The 20,047-nt window shown below is 41.9% G+C and overlaps 1 protein-coding gene across 1 annotated transcript in view; it reads right to left on the reverse strand.

The window, feature by feature from the left end:
• The window catches only part of Gypc (glycophorin C (Gerbich blood group)), a 33,359-nt gene extending 20,798 nt beyond the window's left edge, over positions 1-12,561 (reverse strand). The window contains exon 1 of the mRNA XM_046463757.2: positions 12,313-12,561. Coding sequence (XP_046319713.1) covers positions 12,313-12,352 — 40 coding nt within the window. The 5' untranslated portion in view covers positions 12,353-12,561. The remainder of the gene's footprint in view (positions 1-12,312) is intronic.
• Between the last annotated feature and the right edge of the window lie 7,486 nt (positions 12,562-20,047).

Genomic DNA, 20,047 nt, shown 5'->3' on the forward strand with positions numbered 1-20,047 from the left:
AGTTACTCCAGTGTTTCCACAGTTCTGGGGACAAGGAGCATGACATGTGGCCGGGAACTTAGATAATTATGCCTCCAATATAGTACAACCTCAGAGATGGCTTTTATCAAAACCACCACCCTGGAAACAAAACAGAGCCCAAAAGCCTTCAGGGAAATAATAAGAAGGCTCAGAAGAGCTCATGAGTGGAAAGCACTGTCTTCTCAGGGCATCTCCTCTTGAAGGAACACAAGGCATTTCATCCGCCTTTGACTACCATGTCCTCAGAGATGAAGTTTGACTTCCTCCAACATTGTTTGTTTTCTGAGCGAATGACAAACATGGTTTCACTCAAATGAACTTTTAAAAATAGCACGTTCCAAAAGGGGGTTTCAGAGATTCCAGGATTCTGAAACAGGAAATGACCCAGGGGTAATTACCAAAGTCGGATATAAATAAATGTACTTAGCCTATTTGAACACACTTTCTTTCACTCCCCTGTGAATGAAAACTTTGTTCTCCTTTGAAATTCCTCATTTCCTGCACATAGGAGAGCCAGTGTTTTGGAAGGGGGACTCAGAGATGGCCCAGGAGTTGGACCCTCTGGGTTCAAATCAGAGCCCTGCCACTCACAGTGGTGTCCAGACCCCTGAGGATGGGAGTACCCCTTACAGCACTCAGCTCACAGCACAGCATGATGGCCAACAATGGGTGCGACTAGACAACATTTATCTTCCACTTAAAAAGGCCAGGCCACTCGTGCACAGGGAGGGCTCTGTACATTGGCACTAATTTTTCTATTTTACATCCTTGCAACTTGTCTTCATTTAAGTCATTCTCCAGATATGGAGTATTCTCAAAAATCAACATTGATCACTAATGACTTGTTTCTGCAAGCACAAGATTTTAATTAAACAAGCTAAAACTACCAAGCAGAAATTCACTGTCTATATATGTCTATATGAGGGGAATTATATGGCTTGAAGTTATTCTTTAAATATCTAGATGTCTACAAATTGATGTCAACATACTTTATATACAACCAGAGATATGAAAAATTGGGCTGTATACATGTAATAAGAATTGTAATGCAAAGAAAAGGTATTGTGTTCACCTACAACTAAAAAAAATATTTTAAAAAATTTAAGGTCAAAATCTTAAAAAAAAAAATCTAGCTGTCTATTTAGCTAAGTCAGAGACAATTCAGTCTGAAAGCTGAATTCATGTGATAAGATATTTCTCACCAGGAGAAGTGGATTCTTTTTATTTCTCTCATGGTGTGTACCTCAGGATCCCAAGAAGCCCAGCCATGCTTTGAGGGCAAGGGTGGTATCTTGCACTATCTTCATCTCCTCTCAATTCCAAGGACCATGGCAGGATGGACCCACTATAATATAAAATGTTCCCAGGGATGAAACTAGGTATACAGTAGTTAGTAGACATTTATGAATGAATTGCTTTCATAAGAGAATTTTACATCCAGTTTCTTTTCTAACTTTCAAGATTTTTCTGGAGAAAATGGAGTCTGAGCATAGGGCTTCTGAAGTCTGATAACTTGTCTCATAGAATGAATTAGACAAGTGATAAATGGCTGTGTAGGTGTTATTGTCTGGCTATAGGCAAACATTTAACCACAATAAAAGCATTCTGCAACTTTGATAGAAATGGCTAATCTGGAAGGATATTTTAAGACCCAAGCCCAAAGCATTATTCCTGACATGAATTAGGAACTGTGTATTAATTAAATCTTCTTGCTCTGGGAGGCACCCAGCAGGAGTTTACATACTTGTCTCAGGATAGAGCTATCACAAGGGCCCTTGGAATAAAGTCACCAGACGTCTCATTCCCTACTCAATTGGATGACATTGGCTTTTGTTTCTTGTATTTCTGGACTTCAACTAAGAACTAATTTTTAATATTATCACCACTACTAAAAAATCATAAAAGATAAAAAATAATAGCAATGATGACTTGCAGTTGTGACATCATTGTTATGTGTGTACCTTTTGGGGTGGGTCAGTCCTCAGGTGGGAAGCTACACCTTTTGAAGTTTCAGGGATGTGTGGTTTTCATTCCAGAGGAGACCAGCTCTGTCACACATGCCTGAACCAGATGTGATGAGTGTCCTATGGGTCAGACTGCTTCTGAATGACATTTAAACTTGTTTCATGTTCTGATATTCTTGGGTCTTGTTCCCTAAATAAAATAAGGCCCTTTGACAACATCTGTGTCCCCTCTGTCTTCTCTGCAGGACTTTGCACACAGAAGGGACCTACTGGGTTAAAGTCCGTGTGTATCGGATCCACTGCTGTGCTATGGCCTGAATTCACAATAGGTGGGTAGAAAGCCAAAAAGGGTCATGGCTCATTGTTACCTGCTACCCAAGACTTACAAAATACCTCCAGATTATGTCAGAGACCTAGAATAAAGAAACACGTACACAGAAGTCATTGGAAACTGATCCAAGAATTTAACTACTGGGGAATGGTTTCAGGGGGTGACAGCCTTCTAAAGGGAAGGCTGCCTCTCTTGTCTTTATTGATTAACTTGGGGTGAGTTCAATGGGGAATGGCATAGGAAAGACCAGGTTGAACCAAACCCCAAATAACCAAAACAACCTTGCTAAGTTCTCCAAATTTGTATGACCCTATCTGTATAACAGGGCCTCATCACCACAATGAACTTGGGTGAGATAAGACAGAAGAAGCTCTGAGGGGTGGAGCACCTTGCAAGTAGCCAGGTATACTGCACATATTCCACATGCGGGTAAAGAAATGGGCACAACACCCCAAAAAACACTGGAGTAGAAAAGTTTCAAAAGCATTGGGTACCTGCTGCTCAAGACTAAAGGTGTTCTGGTCAGAATTTATTTTTCCAGTTATTTCTGGGAGGTCAATAGGATCCATGAACCAAATGCTTATTTGCCCTGTCCCAGGATGAACCAGATGCTCAAGATAAACTCGTCTCCTCTCAATCTTCAGGCTGACACCTGTCTGTTGCAGAGGAATGCATGGAGCTGGTGCGTGGGAAGAAACAACTGTGCATGTGTGTGCATTCGCATACATGTCAGAGTGGGAGAAAGAAGGAATGGGAAAATGTGAGGCCAGCATCACAATTTCTTCCTTTTTGTGACCCATCTATTCTCAGCTCCTCCCACTTAGAAATCCTATGAAAGAATTTCTGGAGCACAAAGAGGTCACTCACAGAGGAGGCGGAGACCCATATTCTTATCCCTGTCCATCTATGACAAACTGGTTTTGTGAATTCTGCCAAGCCACTTAACTTCCCTGAGCTTTGCTCTGTTCATCTGGGAGGGCAGAGAGCAGTGCCTCTTGAATTGAAGAGAGGTGACGGATTTGGAAGCACCTGGCAAGTTGTAACACAAAATGCAGTCATGTGGCGGCGAGGGTCCTAGGGCTTGTTGCATTTTAACACAAGATAGAGCTGCCAGCTCAGAGGGGTGGTTCTGGGGTGGAGGCATTCCAGGAATTGGTGGGGGCAGGGCATTATTTCCTCTGGTGCCCTTGCAGTCACCCTGAGAGGCAGCTGCCTACTGCATCTCTGGGGACAGTGGGTTGGCCTGGGCTGGCAGGACTCACACACAGTCACCAGTCAGCCTTTGGAAGGCTGTATTAGCAGCTGCTGGGCTACCAGATGGGTGACAGCCAAGAAGGGTGGAAGAGCACATATGGCCCTGAATAGGGTAGACAAAGAAAGGTCTTTCCTCCAGAGGCTGGGACAGTGACCTCAGGGCTCTGTGGAGCCAAACAAAAGGGCCAGGGGTCAGGGCAGTCTTGACCAAGCATGTCAGGCAACAGAGTCCCAGAGGTGGAGGAGACACGACGGGCTTCAAGGCTGTATAGTGTTGGTGGTGTTCAGGGAAGCCCCAAGGAGGTGACCTCTTTGAACCTCAGCTGCCACACTGCTCACTTGGAATTAACAATATCCACATGGGTAACATCTTCAGGGTTCAATGAAGAACCATGGATACATAGCCTCGCTGAGAGGAAAAGAGTGGGCCCTTGCCAAGTGTGGGCTGTTAACTGCAGGTCTGCGTGAGCCTGCATGGAGGCCCTGGTTTTAGGCTTTGCTCCACATTCGCCTCTGCCCTAGTTTCAGGGATCAGTGCCAGCCCTGCAGGCTCTCCACAGCTCCCCACTGGGCCCATTCTGTTCAAATCTCCCCTGAATGGCTCTCCACTTGTTACATGTCCATCCCGTAAGTAAGTCCAAGTCATATTCTTCTCAAAGAACCTTCCTACCTCCTGGCTCCTGGTCGGGTACCTACGATTCTACAATGAACAAGGATTGCTTTTGAAATAATGAAACAGGCAATGAAAGCTTATTTTTAGACCTTTGAAATCTAATTTTGGTAACTTTAAGAGGCCGAAAGAGTAAGAGAAAGGAATAGAAAATGAGAGAAAGGGACAGAGGTGTGTGGGGACAGCAGCCCCTAGTCCTTTGGCATCAGGTGGCTGCTACCAGGGCCACTGTGTGATTTCCATGAGCCAATATGGGAAATCATAGTTTATGGTTCCATGGATATAAAGACAGATGTACTCTTTGACCTTAAAGGATGTTTTTTTTTTTTTCCTTTTAATTTAAAAGAAACAAACATATGTTTGTGGGATTTTAAAAGCACTGTGGACCCTAAGTATTGTGCCTGAGGGAGAGTGTGCCTGGCTGAGCTGCTTCTATGTACCCCCTGGGACCATAAGTAAAGAGAAGGGGACCATGAGGGTCTGGCAGGGGCTCTCTGTAAAGTCCTGTCTCATCTACTCTTGGTTTCAGTATCATCACATGCAAAAGGGAGATAAAAATACCTCCCCTGGGGCTGCTCAGGGGTGAAATGAGATAACTTATGTCAAGTGCCGCCTGTCTCAGCTTTGGGTCTGGGATACAGTCACTGTAAGCAGAGGAGAGGTCAAGAGAGTTTATAGAGTTGGTGAAAAAGGAAAGGAGATTATGAAATTTAAAAAAATTATGATTATTAGTCATAACTAAGACTAATTTCACTCCAGTAAGCAGTTTTGCAGAAGTTGAGGGAAGAAGGATTCAAATGACACATCAGTCTCAGGCATGATCCAAGGACGCAAGGACTGGTTCCCCTCACCAGGGCCTCACAGGAGCCTGGGGTGGGCTAGAACAGGCCGAGAAGGAGCCCTTTCTGAGAGAGGGGAGCCACGGTTTTCAAGAATACTCCAGAGAATCCCAGTTGTGAACCCATTCAAAGGAGAGCATAAAGGATCAGAGAAATGACTGACACAGCAAAACACTGAAAGGGACCACCTCAGGACAGGAAGTGGGAGGGGCCTCCACTGCACACAGGCTAGGGTGTCTGGGCAGCACTGAAAGGAGGGGGAGGGCAGAGCCAAGAGGAACTCAGAGTCTACTTTGGGCCACCAAGGTCAGGGGCCTTACACCGTTTGGGAGAAGGTTCAGTAATATTGGACTGATGGCATGCTTTAGAGCACGCTTGCTGGACCTTCACATAGGGACATCCATCCATCCATCCCACAGGGTACTTTTAAAGAGCCCATTCTTCGCTACGGAGAACACAGCTGAGACTCCTGCTGCCCAGTGAGGCAGGGGGCAGAGATAACACCCATGCCCAGTACCATGTGTGGAAATGAATCTGCAGAAGCTAAGAGGTTTGCCCCAATGGCACAGCTAGTGTGTGAGGTCCACAGCTGGGTTGCAGTGTTTCCCAGGTTAGGAACACCTATATGGCCCTTTGGCAAATTTCACTCTTTTTTCTCTCTTGACTGTTTTGACTAAATAGGAGGGAGACCAGTAGGATCTAGGAAAGGGAATCGTGAGGGAGCTACCAGGGAATGAAACTGACCAAATTATTCCATGTCCATGTATGAATAGATCACAGTGAAGGCCCCTGCAAAATTTTAGTGTACTAATTAAAAAAAAATAGTAGGAAAACCAGTAAAGTGGAGGAAGGGGATTACAGGGAGAGAAAATAAGAGAGGAAGAAGAGACACTGGGCAGTGAGATTGATCAAATTATGTTATGTGCATGTTTGAACAAATGCATCACAATGAATCCCACTATTATGTATAATTATAATGCATCAGTAAAAACCATTAAAAGAAAAACCCTTAAAGAAGCAGTGTGAGGAGGCAGCTCTCAAGGCTCAGAAGGAGGAGATGGCCCTGCTGAGTATAGGGCCTTGCCCTGGGCTCTCTGGGACAGAGGAAGCCTGTCCTTGTTTGGGGGTATAATTTGCAATGGCAAATGGTCAAACAGAGGCAAGGCTGGGGAGTAGGGAGGGAGCAGAACACACTCAACACACAATGAGCAGTAGTCCTTGAGCATGACCATGAATATAGACCAGGCACCATACTAGGAATTTTATCTATGAGCAGACATTTAATCTACAAAGCAAACTCATATGGTAGAACTATTATGGGATCAAGACTTGTAGAATATGGGGGCCCAGTGCAAGATGAAAATGTGAGCACACTGTTGAAAGATAAAGGTAAGTAAATAAAGACATAAAGGAGCCCAGCAACTGGTCCAAGGTCATACATAGCTCATGGTAGTCTAGATTCCAAATTAAATCCTTGGAGTCCAAATACCATTCACTAGTTGGTATTACTCACTTTTGACACAAGCACATTGACAATGTGTTCGGGCTAAATGGTTTTTAAAAAGTAGTGAAGGGGAACCTGAACTTGCTGCCTCTAGTATTGCTAAGGTATGCGTGTAGGTTTTTGCAAGCCTCTCAGGTGAGAAAGGATAGTAAAGCCAGTAGACTCTGCTGCCTGGTGAACAGAGAAGCCAGCAACTGGGGCCCACACAAAAGGCAGGCAGGTACGATTGTTCTATAGGTTTTGATCTGGCAAAACCACATTTCCTTCCTGTTAGATTCTGCTGGGAGTATGGGTATTCATCAGCGGCTGATAAAATATGAAGATTTTCCATTACAGAGTTCATGGGGAAAAAATGGCAGCATTTGGGTTTGCAGTCAGCTGGAAGCCCTCTACCTGGCCCCCTTTTAGCGTGCAAAATGCAAAATGCACGTAGGAGAAGGGAGTGCAAGGGGTCCTAGTGGTAGCTCTCTGTGACATGCCTCAGTTAGTACCGTCCCGTGCAAAGCAGAGTTAGAGAGCTGTGCCAGGGTGTATTGGTGCCATGAGATAACTGAGGCCACCTTGCCTAGGGTTCAACACACACAAATGACCCCAAATGGGAGCTTGCTTTTACCCCAGCCCTTGGAAATAGGTGGGTGAGGTGTCTGTTGAACCCCAAATTGTGTGTAACTCTTTGGCATTGTAAGAGATGGGATGTGTGGATTTAACATGGAAGGGAGGAGTTTGCCAGCTAAGCAGAAACGAGAACTATAACAAAGGGTCATGAATGGGAGATGATGAAGAGGAGGGTGTGGAGATGATAGGGCAGGAAAAAGAACAGGGTTCTCAGAGCCTGGGGCTCGCTCAGCAGCAGACAGCCTTCTCTGAGCACAGACAGGAGTTTCCCTGTGAAATTCCAGTGTGCACAGGCTTGCCAGAAGCCCAGAGAGTGTGCAGAGGAGTCCTCCAAGAGCCCTGTCCAACCCTCGCCTTGCCCAAGATGGAATCCAGAGCCAGTGGGCTGGGCTCTGCAAAGCACCAGAGACAGGGGACCTTGTCAGTTTTTGCCATGGGCTAAGACTCTGTACAGCAACATTGTTTGGGAAGAATGTACAAAAATTAAAATTTATAATAACTAAGAGTAGAGGCCAGCATTTCCTCAAAAGGTTAGATTGTATAATGATCTAAAGAAACTTCTGGGCCAGAATGAGTGGGAGGTAGGGGAGATTAAGGGTGGGTGAAGAGAAGGGGATTGGACAAGAAACATGACTCAGTGGAAGGGGATTTCTGGGTCCGCCTTGCTGTGGTCTTAGGATGTGTTTAGGTTTGAATTTCTGCTTCAATTGAGTATTTACTGGCCTCCCGGTACATGCCAAGTTCTGACTTAGGAGTAACTGAATGTATGATTTTTAAAAGGTACTTCTGGCCTTTGGAATGGGCTTTTGGCTTTGGAATGGCACTGGCCCTGAGAGTGTTGGCCTTAGGGTCATCTGTGCAATCATTTGTTTGTACCCAAGTGGCTTGTCCAATACCTCTGTGTGTCAGGTCCCTAGTGTATGTGTGTGTGTGTGTGGCTGGGGGGGTGGGTGCAGGATTATGGAGTCCTTTAAGAGGTCAGAATTCTGGGAAAGGGACATGCACAGGAAACTGTCAGGGCTGCAAAATGTCTCCAGGCCTGTAGTAGTTGGTTTTTGGGTTGGGAAAAAATTTCTATGAGATGGGAATACATAATATGGGCCTTGAGAGACAAATGAGTATGTGTGAAGTGGGGTGGAGGGCATTTATCCAGAAAACCTGAGGGCCCGATGCAGGCATTTGTGAAAGGTGAAGCAGGAGAGGCAGACAGGCATGGGGTGGGTGCATCAGGGGCCAGCCATCAGGGAACGCCCAAGGCAGGGCGGGCCTGACCACAGGAAAGGGAGTGATAATGGGCAGTTATGGGTTGGAGTTGGACTATGGGCCTGGCTGAGGAGTGGGGAGCGGGGTTGGGAACGGGGAGTGGCTGGCAGATTCCCAGTGCCAATGCCACATGCAGTCTCTGTGTGTGACCTGCTCAGAGGTGATCTTCCAGAGCCTCCATAGTGGGCAGTATGCATGCCAGCTACAGACCTCCATATGCCCTAATCCCCTTCCCCGGGTGGGCCTTAGCTGGTTGTGGGATCTGGCAGCCTTTGTCTGCAGCCTCCTAGTACCTGAGAGCCTCATGGCAGTCAATGTCCCCTGAGCCTCAAGTGTTCCCCTTGTCAAACCGGTAAGAAAATATTCATCACTCCAGGCATGGAAAGGTAACCCAGGCAATTACCTTAGCAGGACCCGGCCTAGAAGCATTAATGTTGCTATCTTATCAAAAGTAAGAGCAACAGCCAGCCACCTGCAAAGGAGAATCCTGAAATTACCGGCATCCACAGGCCAGGTTTACTTTGATAAATTTTGTTAGCAACTACCACCTCTATACTATTGCTGGGAACAATGCCAGGCGTTTATACTCTTGTCTATCACATGAGTCCTGTGAAGTTGCTCCTATTATTTCCACCAACAGATGAGAAAACTGAGGCTCTGATATTTTGTATTTCACCTACAGTCAGTAAACGCCCAGGCCTGACTACACAAGCAGGTGGGGCTCTGCTAGGTACTTCCCCCAAAGTGAAACAAGGTCTTACGGAGACAAGAAAACACTCTTGTCCTCACTTATAATTAAAGAGGCACACTCCAAATGACAACATTTTCTACCCATCAACCTAGTGAAGATGAAAGCTGCACATGTAAATAAGAATGTGGCGAAGAAGCTTTACTCATAAGTTATCCGTGTACATTAGAAAATGGTATGACCTTTAGGAGGGGTTTCTGAGTATCTACTAACATTTTAAACACACAATTTTTTTTTTGTTGTTGTTCTATAAATTAAATTTGGGGATGGGAGGACTTTTCCTAAAAGTCCACAGTCACATGCAAACAAAACTCAGCTTAAGAGGGTTGCCATGGCAGCACTGCATCTGGTTGAACAAAAATTAAATAAAGTCTGTACATACCCTAAATGGCAATTAGCAGACAAATTGGTTAAATAAATAAGTAAAAACAAATTTTTCATAGATTCATAACTCTGCAGTCCCACCCCCCCAAATTAGTCTATACATGGTGGTAAGGTACAATCTTTAAGACATTCTTACAGAAAAATGCAAGATGAAGTAGAATATATAAAATGGGTTCCATTGTGTAAAATAAGAAGAAATTGCACAAGCATATAATGCTTCCAGAAGAATTCTCAACAATCAATGAAGTCATTGCCTTGGGGCAGGAAGAAATTGTTTTTGTCTTCCCTGTTATTAACTCTTTATTGATCTCATTCCAATTTGTTTGGTTTGGATTTTAACTTGTGCTTGTGGGGACATTGTGTTGGCTCAGTCACTGGAAGGTGTTAGGGTTAAGGTTTCAGAAAAAAAAGTATATATATATATATATATATATATATGTACTTTTTTCTGATATATATGTGTATACATATATGTATAATATACATATTACATATGTATATATATGTATATATATGTGCCATTCCCACACTTACATAGATAGATATATATAGATATATCATTCAAAGAGTCAAACCAACTTGGCTTGTCCAACCTCTCACTAATCCGCTTCCACAACAAATAACAGAATGCCTTTTACCCCACATCCTTCTGCTTCCCAGAGTGCTTTGCAAGTCCCCAGAAATACTTGCTTAGCCAAAGGCACCCTGGGAAAGATCCAGTGGCTGATGGTGCCAGCCCCATGTGACTCCCAGCACCACCAATATCTGGAGGGATTGAGCAATGACTGTGATGGAATTTCATTTGGCACTTAATACAGTCCTCACCGCTTCTGCCAGAGGCAGCGGATTCTATATAAAGCTGCCAAACCTGGCTGTCTCCTCACTGAGCGCTGACCCCTTCCAGCCAAGGGCAAGGCAAAAGGACTGCTGTGCATGACTCACTCGCAGTGACATTCAGGCCTAGGAAAGCAGGCTAAGCCCAGCTGGGCAAGGCAAGCCCGGCTGACAGAAGTGGGTCCTCTCCATTCTAACCTCTGGTTCTGAGGAGCAGTTACAGCTATGTAAACTGACACAGGATATAGACACATCCTGTCTGAGTTAGCAGCAAGAAATAGGGCCCCAGGGTTCTCCCACAGCAGGGATCCTGCCATAAATCAACTTCAGAGGGAAATCTGGAATGGTATGCAAGTAAGGGCTGCATCTCTATCAATCCCAGAAGGGAGGTGTTTGCAGTCATTGGTCAAGATCTGAAACTGGAATCCTGGAGAACTAACTGGAGGGCGGGGCAGGGGTGGGCCATCCTCTTTAGGGGTGGGAATGGCTGCAGCCTGAACTTTGGCAGTGCCTGAACCGAAACATTACTGTGGTTTCTGTCTTCTTTTCCCTTAATCTAGGCCCTGGAGCATGTACGTATGTAAACACACTATTATACACGAATTCATGGACTGTAGTTTTATGTAAAGTTAATATAAAGTTAATATAAAGACATTCATCGAACACTTGGTATGTGTTGGTCTGTGCCGTTTATATGCACTTAATTCTTAAAAACCCAACTAAGAATATCCTATTATTATTTCCTATTTTACAGAAGATAAAACTGGAGCCAAGAGAGGTTTACTTTTTAATAAGTGGCATAGCTTATTCTGATACTGACAGCAAAGCCCAGAAGCCCAGGTTTCCTTGTAGGAATAGTGTCTGCTACCTGAACTGACCGAAGCATGCTACAGGGCATAATAAGCACGATCCTGGGCACTTACAGGCATGGAAACACATACCTGCAGATCTAAGCTTTCTCATCCATGCCCTGGCTTGGTCTGGGCAAGGTCTCACTAACAACTGCATTTCAAAGACTTTAACTAGAGTGCTTGTCTCCAATACTCACATCATTATCATATTAAAAATCTAACTTGATCACATTATAGATTCAAACTATCTCCTCTGACGAACTCTTAATATTTGGCCAGGATGGAGATAAAAGGATAAACATTAAAAAAAAAAAAAAGACGAAAAAGAAGGAAAAAACAAAACAAAACAGTTTTTGTCTCAAAAGCTCCAAGGCAGAGGACCAGGGCAAGGAGAGGCCCAGCAAAGTTTCTGAGAATCCAAAAAAACAAAACAAACAAACAAAAAAACCTCACCATGTACGATTTCCTGTTAGGAAGACAATGTGTGCTATATACGAACCCCCAAAGAGTGAAGACCAGGGGATCCCTCCAACATCTGGTTTCTCTAGGCACCGTGGAGGGAGCAAGCAAGTCCCGCCGAAGGGCTGGAGTTAGCTGCAGTTTGCTTAAGTCCTGCCCCCTGTTCCCCGGAGCAGCAACGGCCCAGAAAGCAACTTGGAGTCTGGTTGACTCAGGGCTGCTTCGCGCTCCACGGCTCCTTACTAGCAGGCGCTTTCTCCATTCTCCTAACGGGACAAGTTCTGGCCCCAGACACTTCCCTCGCCCCACACAAAGAAACAGAAAGCGAGCGGACGCGCCCGCAGCTGGCGGCCTCTCCACGCTCCGGGAGCACAGAGCCCGCGCGTGGGATCGGGGGGGCGCGGGACGGGGACCCATCCCGGCCAGAGGCCCAGGGGTTCTGGGGCCAACGACAGCTTAGGAGGCTGCACGGCAGGACCCGCGGGTGTCGGCGGCGACCGCGGCCCGTCCCGTGCGCTCCTGTCCGGCCGCGGCGTGCGGAGGGCCAAGGAGCCCTTCCCCGGGCGGGTACTCACGGTGGTAAGGGGGCAGCGACGTGCCATTGAGGTTGCTCATCTCCGATGGGTCTTGGGCGGTGGCCCCGGCTGAAGCCGAGAGGCCTAGGGGACAAAATGCGGCAGCGGTGAGGGTCGCGCTCTTGGGCTCCTGACCCTGATCGGAGGGAGGAAGCGGCACCTGGGTCACCCTCCTCCAGCGCAGCCCAGCCGAGGGGAGGGGCTCCGGCCCGGAGGAGATATGCACACTTCAGTTATTTTTTTCAACTTGGCTGGTGGGGTTTCCACCCTTTATTTTTTTTTAAACCACAACACCCGCCCACTTCAGAACTCTTCTGCGCTCCAGCTGTCCAGCGCAAGTCTCACATTTTTCTGTTATTCTGTTTCCATCTGCATCTGCCAGATACAGAGGTTGTGGTTGAGAATGTCCCCTGGGTGCACGGAAAACTTCCCAGGGGTGAAGCTGGGGTGGTCTGGTTGGGCACTGTCTGGGATGGCGACCAAATAGGGCAGACCCACTTTGAAACTTAGCTGGCTACTTTGCCTCTTAATGGTTGTGTAGCCTGAGTCAGCTCAGGGTGTTTTCAGTTTTGTTTTGTTTTGTTTTCCGTTTAATTAACACGTAATAATTGTACATATTTATAATATTTCTGGAGTACTGTCTCATATTTTGAAACATGAATACAATATGTATTGATCAAACCAGGGCAATTCACATTTGCATCTCCTCATCATTTCTTTATGTTCAATGGCTTCAAACTCCTCTCTTCTAGTTTTTCATAAAATGTATAAAAGCTTTTTGTCAACTATAGTCACCCTACTGGGCTGTAGAACTCTAGAAATCATATTGTCCTGTATTTGGTACCCCCCCCCCCCCGTGTCCAACCTCCCTCTGTCGTCTTTCCCCTCCCCTTCTTAATTACTCTTCTACTATTTCCTACTTTGAGATAGACTTTTTTTTCTTAGTGTTGAGGTTTGAGAGGGAACATACAGTATTAGCTTTCCATGGCTGGCTCAGTTCACCTAACAAAATGTTCACTTCTAGCCATTTTGCTGCAAATGACAAGATTTCATTCATTTTATGGCCAAATCATATTCCACGATGAACATATACCACATTTTTCTTATCCACTCATCCATTGATGTACACTTTTTTTGTTACAATGAAAATTGGGGCCAGGGGATCTCTCTGATATGCTGATTTGATTTCATTCTCTTTGGCTACATATCCAGAAGTGGGACAGCTAGATCGTACTGTCATTGTATTTCTAGGTTTTAAGGAGCCTCTATAGTGTCTCCATTTACATGTCCCCCAAAGGATGTATAAGAGTTCCCTTTTCTCTGCATCCTTGCCTGCATTTGGCCGTTCATTCGATCTTTCTCTTTCTTTCTTTCTTTCTTTCTTTCTTTCTTTCTTTCTTTCTTTCACTTTTGATTATAATCATTCAGACTGAGATGATATGGCATCTCTCCACTCCATTATTTCCTTTGCTGTGCAGAAGCTTCTTGGTTTGGTAATCCCATTTGTCTATTTTTTTTTCTTTTCTTGTCTACGATTTTAGGGTCTTATAAAAAAATCATTGTCTATACCAATGTCTGCATTTTCTTCTAGTAGATTTGTAGTTTCAGGTCTTAGATTTAGGTCTTTGATCTAAATTGATTTTTGTTGATTGTGAGAGAGAAGGGTCAAATTTCGTCCTTCTGCATTGGATATCCAATACATTTGTTGAAGAGGGTGTACTTTTTCCAATGGGCATTATTGGTGGAATCAGTTGATTTTAAATGTGTGGATTTATTTCTGAGATCTTCATTCTGCTTCAGTGGTCCATTTGTAAATTTTTATGTTGATATCATCCAGAATTGGTTTCCCCAGCCCCATATTATGTCTTGAGATGAATATTGTTATGTGTTCAGACTTCTTCCTTTTGTTCAAGATTGCTTTGGGTATTCAGGGTCTTTTGTGCTTTCATATGAACTTTAGGATTCCTCCTTTCCCCATTTCTGTGAAGAATGCCTTTGGTATTTTGATTGGGATTGCATTGAATGTGTAAATTGCTTTTGGTAATATAGTTATTTTAACAATATTAATTCTTTCTATCCATGAACATGAGAGGTCTTTCCAATCTTTTTGTGTGTGTGTCTTCTTCAATTTCTTTTATCAGTGTTTATCATTTCCATTATAGAGGTTATTCTCTTCCTTTGCCAAAGTTATCACTAAATATTTTTGGTTTTTATGTTTTGAATAAATGGGAATATTTTCTTGATTTCTTTCTCAGAAAGTTCGTTGTTGTATTAAATGCTACTGATTTTTGTATGTTGATTTTGTATCCTGCAACTCTACTAATAGTTCTAAATGTTTTTTGGTACAGTCTTTCATTTTTTTTTCCTTGTGGACAAAGACAATTTGACTTCTTTTCTTTTTATTTGTATGCCTTTAATATTTTTTTTCTTGCCTCTTACTCTGGCTAGCACTTCCAGAACTATGTTGAATAAGAGTGGTGAAAGTGGATAGCCTTGTCTTTGTCTAGATCTTAGAGTAAATACCTTTCTTACAGAGCAGAAGGGAATGAGTTCTGAAGGAAAATAACTGCCAACCAAGAATACAATACCCTGCAAAGCTATCCTTCAGAAACAAAGAAGAAATAAAGGATTTCTGAGATAAGCAAAACCTGTGGGACTTTATCACCACCAGATCAGCCTTACAATAAGGTTTAAAGGAGTCTATACCTAGAAGCAAAAGAAAAATAACTACCACTATGAAAACATATAAAAATATAAAACCCACCAGAATAGCATATACTCAAAATAATAAAAAAAGAAAACCATGAAGATAAATAGTAACAGAAGAATAGAACAAAGAATGTTCAAATTCCAGAAGAAAATTAACAAAATATCAGGAATAAATTTTTACATATCAATAATAACTTGCACATAAAAGCATTAAATTCCTCAATTAAATGATACAGACTGGCTGAATCACTAAAAAGCAAGACCCAACAATAAGCTGCATATGAGGAACAAACTTCACTGTGAAGACACACACATGTGAAAATAAAGGGATGGAAAAATATATTCTACACAAATGGAAACCAAAAATGATCAGGAATAGCTATACTTATATAAGATAAAGTAGACTTTAAGTCAAAAGTTATGAAGAGAGAAAAAAAAGGTGACTCTATAATGATCAAGGGATCAATTCAACAAGAAGATATAACACTTGTAAATATATATGGATCTAATGCTGGAGCACAAAGTTTTATAAAGCACACATTATTAGATATAAAGGGAGAGATAGGCCCCAATGCAATAACAGTTGTTTTTCAACACCTCACTTTCCTATTGGAAATACCAACCAGAAAAAAAAAATCAACAAAGAAATACTGGAATTAAACCATAGCATATATCAAATGGACTTTACATTTGTAGAACATATTATTTAACAGCTGCATAAATTACTTTCTTGTCATCAGCATGTGGAACATTCCTCAGGATAGGCCATATATTAGCCCACAACATATATCTCAACAAATAGAATACAAAACCATATTACATGTCATTTCTGATCACGATGAGATAAAACTAGAAAACAACAACATGAGGAACTTTAGAAACTGTACAAATTCATTGAAATTAGATAATGTGCTATTGAATGAACAATAGGTCATCAAATAAATCAAAATAGAAATTAAAAATTTCTTGAAACAAGTGAAAACAGGAAACCCACATACCAAAATTTATGGAAAATAGCAAAAGCAATACTGAGAGGGATGTTTATAGCAATAAATATCTACATCAAGGAAATACAAATATTTCAAATAAACAACCTACTGGTGCATCTCACGGAACTAGAAAAGCAAGAACAATACAAATTTTTTAAAATGGTGGAAGGAAAAAAATAGCACATGTTAGAACAGTAATAAATGACTTGAAGAATTAAAAATACAAAAGAGAAACTAAACAGAGATTTTTTTTGAAAAGATAAAATTGATAAACCTTTACCTAGACTTACCAATTAAAAAGGAGACAATACCTAACTAAACAAAATTAAAGATGAAAAAGGAGACATTACAACTTATACCACAGAAATACAAAGGATTATTAGGGACTATTTTGAACAACCGTACACCAACAAATTGGGAAAACTAGAAGACGCAGATAAATTTTTGAACACCTATAGCCAACCCAAACTGAACTGAGAAAATATAGGAAACCTGAATTGAATGAAAGTAACACAATTCAATCCACAATAAAGTCTCCAGCAAAGAAAAACACAAGAGCAAATTACTTTGCTGTACCAGTTCAATAATGTTTATTTTTTTTTGTGCTAAGGATGGAACCCAGGGCTTTGTTCATGGTATCACTGAGGTAGTTTTAAAGAAGAACTAAAAGTTTTAAAGAAGAACTAAAATAAATTCTTCTTAAATTGTTCTACCAAAATTGAAATAGAGGAAACTCTTCAAAACTCATTTTACAAGGTCAGCATTACCCTGATACCCAAACATGACATAGGTATGATAAAAATAGAAAAGTATAGACCAATATCCCTGATGGGCATAGCTGTGAAAATTACCAATAAAACACTTCCAATTCTAATGTTAAAGCACATCAAAAAGATCATAAACAATGATTAATTGGGATTTATCCCAGGAATGCAAGGAAGGTTCAACATACTCAGACCAGTAATTGTAATACAGTTTTGCCTACCTCTCTCCGTACTGTGAGTACTCTAGGCATTGTTATTTGGATCATGTTTTTATGCAGTGGGAAAGCGTTCACAACGCACTTGACTTGGTTAATGGAAATCTGTACTGCTTATCAGTCTTTGGTCAAGCTGGCCATATTCTATACATACATGTTGTCTTGAAGTGAAGTTTTCACTGAATACCTTTGACCAGATGTGTAAACTTTTGAATCCGAGTCTTGGTTTCCTCATCTACAAAATGGAGACAAGAACATCTGTGTTCCAGAATTGTATAGAAAAAAATGTTTATCAAATAAAAGAAGTGGGAGCAAGAAAGATGTTTAACAGAAATTAGCAATGTGTACTGTAAGAATTTAACATTTTGCTTTGTAATGCTTCCATGGCCATATTGGACAATATTTCCCTTTGTGTACAGAGTTCATAAATAAAATGACTTCAATTACCTAAAACGTATTTGGAGAGCTGGAAGGGAGAGGAAATTTATACCTAGTAACCAAAGAACAGGTAACAGGTGATTGCACCAACTTACAGGATGATGTCTTAGAGACTTCCAGCCATACTCTACTTGCCTACAGTTAATGACTTTAGACATAACGTTTGCTTATCTTTTCTGGGTAGGATAGGGTTAAAAAGCACCAAAAAGTAAAAAGAGTTTCTTAAAGAAAGAAAGGTAGCCAGAAAATGAACGAACTAAACAATACAGGTAAAGTGCACCATAAACTATAAAGGTAATAACTATTATGCTTCATAGAGCATCTCAGTTCCAGCTATACAACCAGAGGCTGTGACTGTCCTGCATGCTGTCAAGGAACCCATGCATTGGGACGGGTTACTCTTTACTAACATGGTGGCCTTCAACATTTTACTCCATTTCTCTGAGCCTCAATCCTCACTCATGAAATTGAAGCAATTTGCAAAGTTAGGTTGTTGGAACACATACTAAATAGTTAATAATTGATCAGCTAATAGAATCATGTCTTAACATGTTTTAGTCATTTTTTTGTTTGTTTAATATTTATTTATTTATTTTAGTTTTAGATGGACACAATACTTTTATTTATTTATTTATTTATTGTTTTAATTAGTTACACATGACAGTACAATGATCTTGACATATCATACATTTGAATCAGATGGGATATAATTTCTCATTTTTCTGAATGTACAGGTTGCAGAATTACATTTGTCAAGTCATATTTTCTATCCTGTAACAAGAAGATCTGACAAGAACAACACAAAGGAGGAAAAGTTTATTTTGGCTCATAGTTTCAGAGGTCTCAGTACACAGATGGCTGACTGCATTGCTCTAGGCCCTGGGTGAGGGAGAACATCATGGTAAAAGGGTGCAGTGGAGGAAAGCAACTCAGGACATAGCAACCAGGAAGTAAGAGAGAGAGAGAGGTTCCTCACCAGGGACAAAATATAAACCCCAAAGCCATGTAACCCCCCCACTGACTTACTTCTTCCAGCCACACCCTACCTGCCTGCAGTTATCTCCCGGTTAATCCAGATTAGTGGATTAATTTACTGATTAAGTTACAGCTCTCATAACCCAATCATGTCACCTCTGAACTTTCTTGCATTGTCCTACACATGAGTTTTGAGGGGATGCCTCATACCTAAACCATAATAACATGTAGGAGTTTCTTAAAGATATTGGTCTCCTTTCCTTCCAGACCACATTGTTTATAGCAAGGTATAGAATAGAATGGCCCCAGACCATTCAGAAAAGTAGGTAAATGGTGTTTAATAGTGAGTACAGTTTAGCTAGCAGGGAAACATGAGATGACATTTAGAAAATCTAATTAGGGAAGTGTCTAATTTTAAAGAAATGAGTGTTATTTTAAGAAGGTAACATATTTATATTGAATAATAAGATGATATAGTAAGAATATGACATTAAGTCCCAAAAATGTATCATTAATGTCTGGGCATGATCAAGGGACCATTTTAAAGGTAAGAATATAGAGATTCAGAATAGTGACAAGAACTTGTCCAAAGTAGTGCAGCCAGGATGAGTCTCAGCACAGGTGAGATGTCTCCAATGAACAGAGTAAATGGCTGGTAATAGCTACCGAGCCCTTCAAAGGCTGAGAGGGTATAAGTGAGTGCTGGAGGAACATTTTCCCTTCCTTCCCAGCAGGACATGGGCAGGAGCTGCCCATGAGAAGGGTAATCTGCCTGTCATATCCCCATCCCAAACTACCGTTTACCCAGTGCTGGTCTTAGGAGGAGGCTTGGAGGTCTGCTTGTTGCAATTGCTGTCTCTCGGGTGTGAGTTAACCCAGGGGTGGGTAGGTGTTTACTGGGACCCTTTAAAATTTTTAATGAGAAGATTTGCTCTTCATCAAAGTAATAGATAGTTTTCTTTGTAAAAACCATATTTCACTGGAATAAAAAAGCCCCAAATTTTAACAATTGCTCGTAATCTCTAATACATTAATGTTATTTACTCTTAGTCTTATTTATGCTGCTAGGGATATTGCCTTGATGTCACTGGGGTTTTTCTGAATATGTGATTTCAAGCGCCATGCTTTCACTACCTAACATTATGTCACAGCCGTTTTCCCGTCTAACAGTAGAAGAGCTCTTTAATTCATTTTAATTACAAGGTTGTTTGATTTTCTAAATCGTGCTGTGATAAACCGTGTGAACATGAATATCAGCATCTCATACTTTTTCCTTAGTTTGCGTTCCCACAATTGGAATTGCTGGATGGAGGGTTAAAGTGGGTTGAAAGCTTTTGGATATTTCATAAATTGTAACTGTAGAAATTGAAGTTTCTGAGTCAAGATGACCACTGCTCACTTCAGAGCCTCTTGCCAGAATTAAACATTACATTTTAAATCAATGTCAATTTGGTAGAAGAGAAACGTGGTTATTTGAGTTGGCATTTTCTTGATTACTGGTGAGGTTGGATATACTGTCACATGCTTCTGTTTTAGTCAGTTTTTTTTTTTTCCCACTGCTGTGACTAAAGGATCTGACCAGAATTACTGCAAGAAGGAAAAGTTTATTTGAGGGCTCATGATTTCAGAGGTCTTAGTCCATAGG

Source organism: Marmota monax, unplaced genomic scaffold, assembly GCF_021218885.2.
Source record: "Marmota monax isolate L192 unplaced genomic scaffold, Marmota_monax_Labrador192_F-V1.1 WCK01_AAM20220418_F8-fsc00034, whole genome shotgun sequence".
Lineage (NCBI taxonomy): Eukaryota > Metazoa > Chordata > Mammalia > Rodentia > Sciuridae > Marmota > Marmota monax.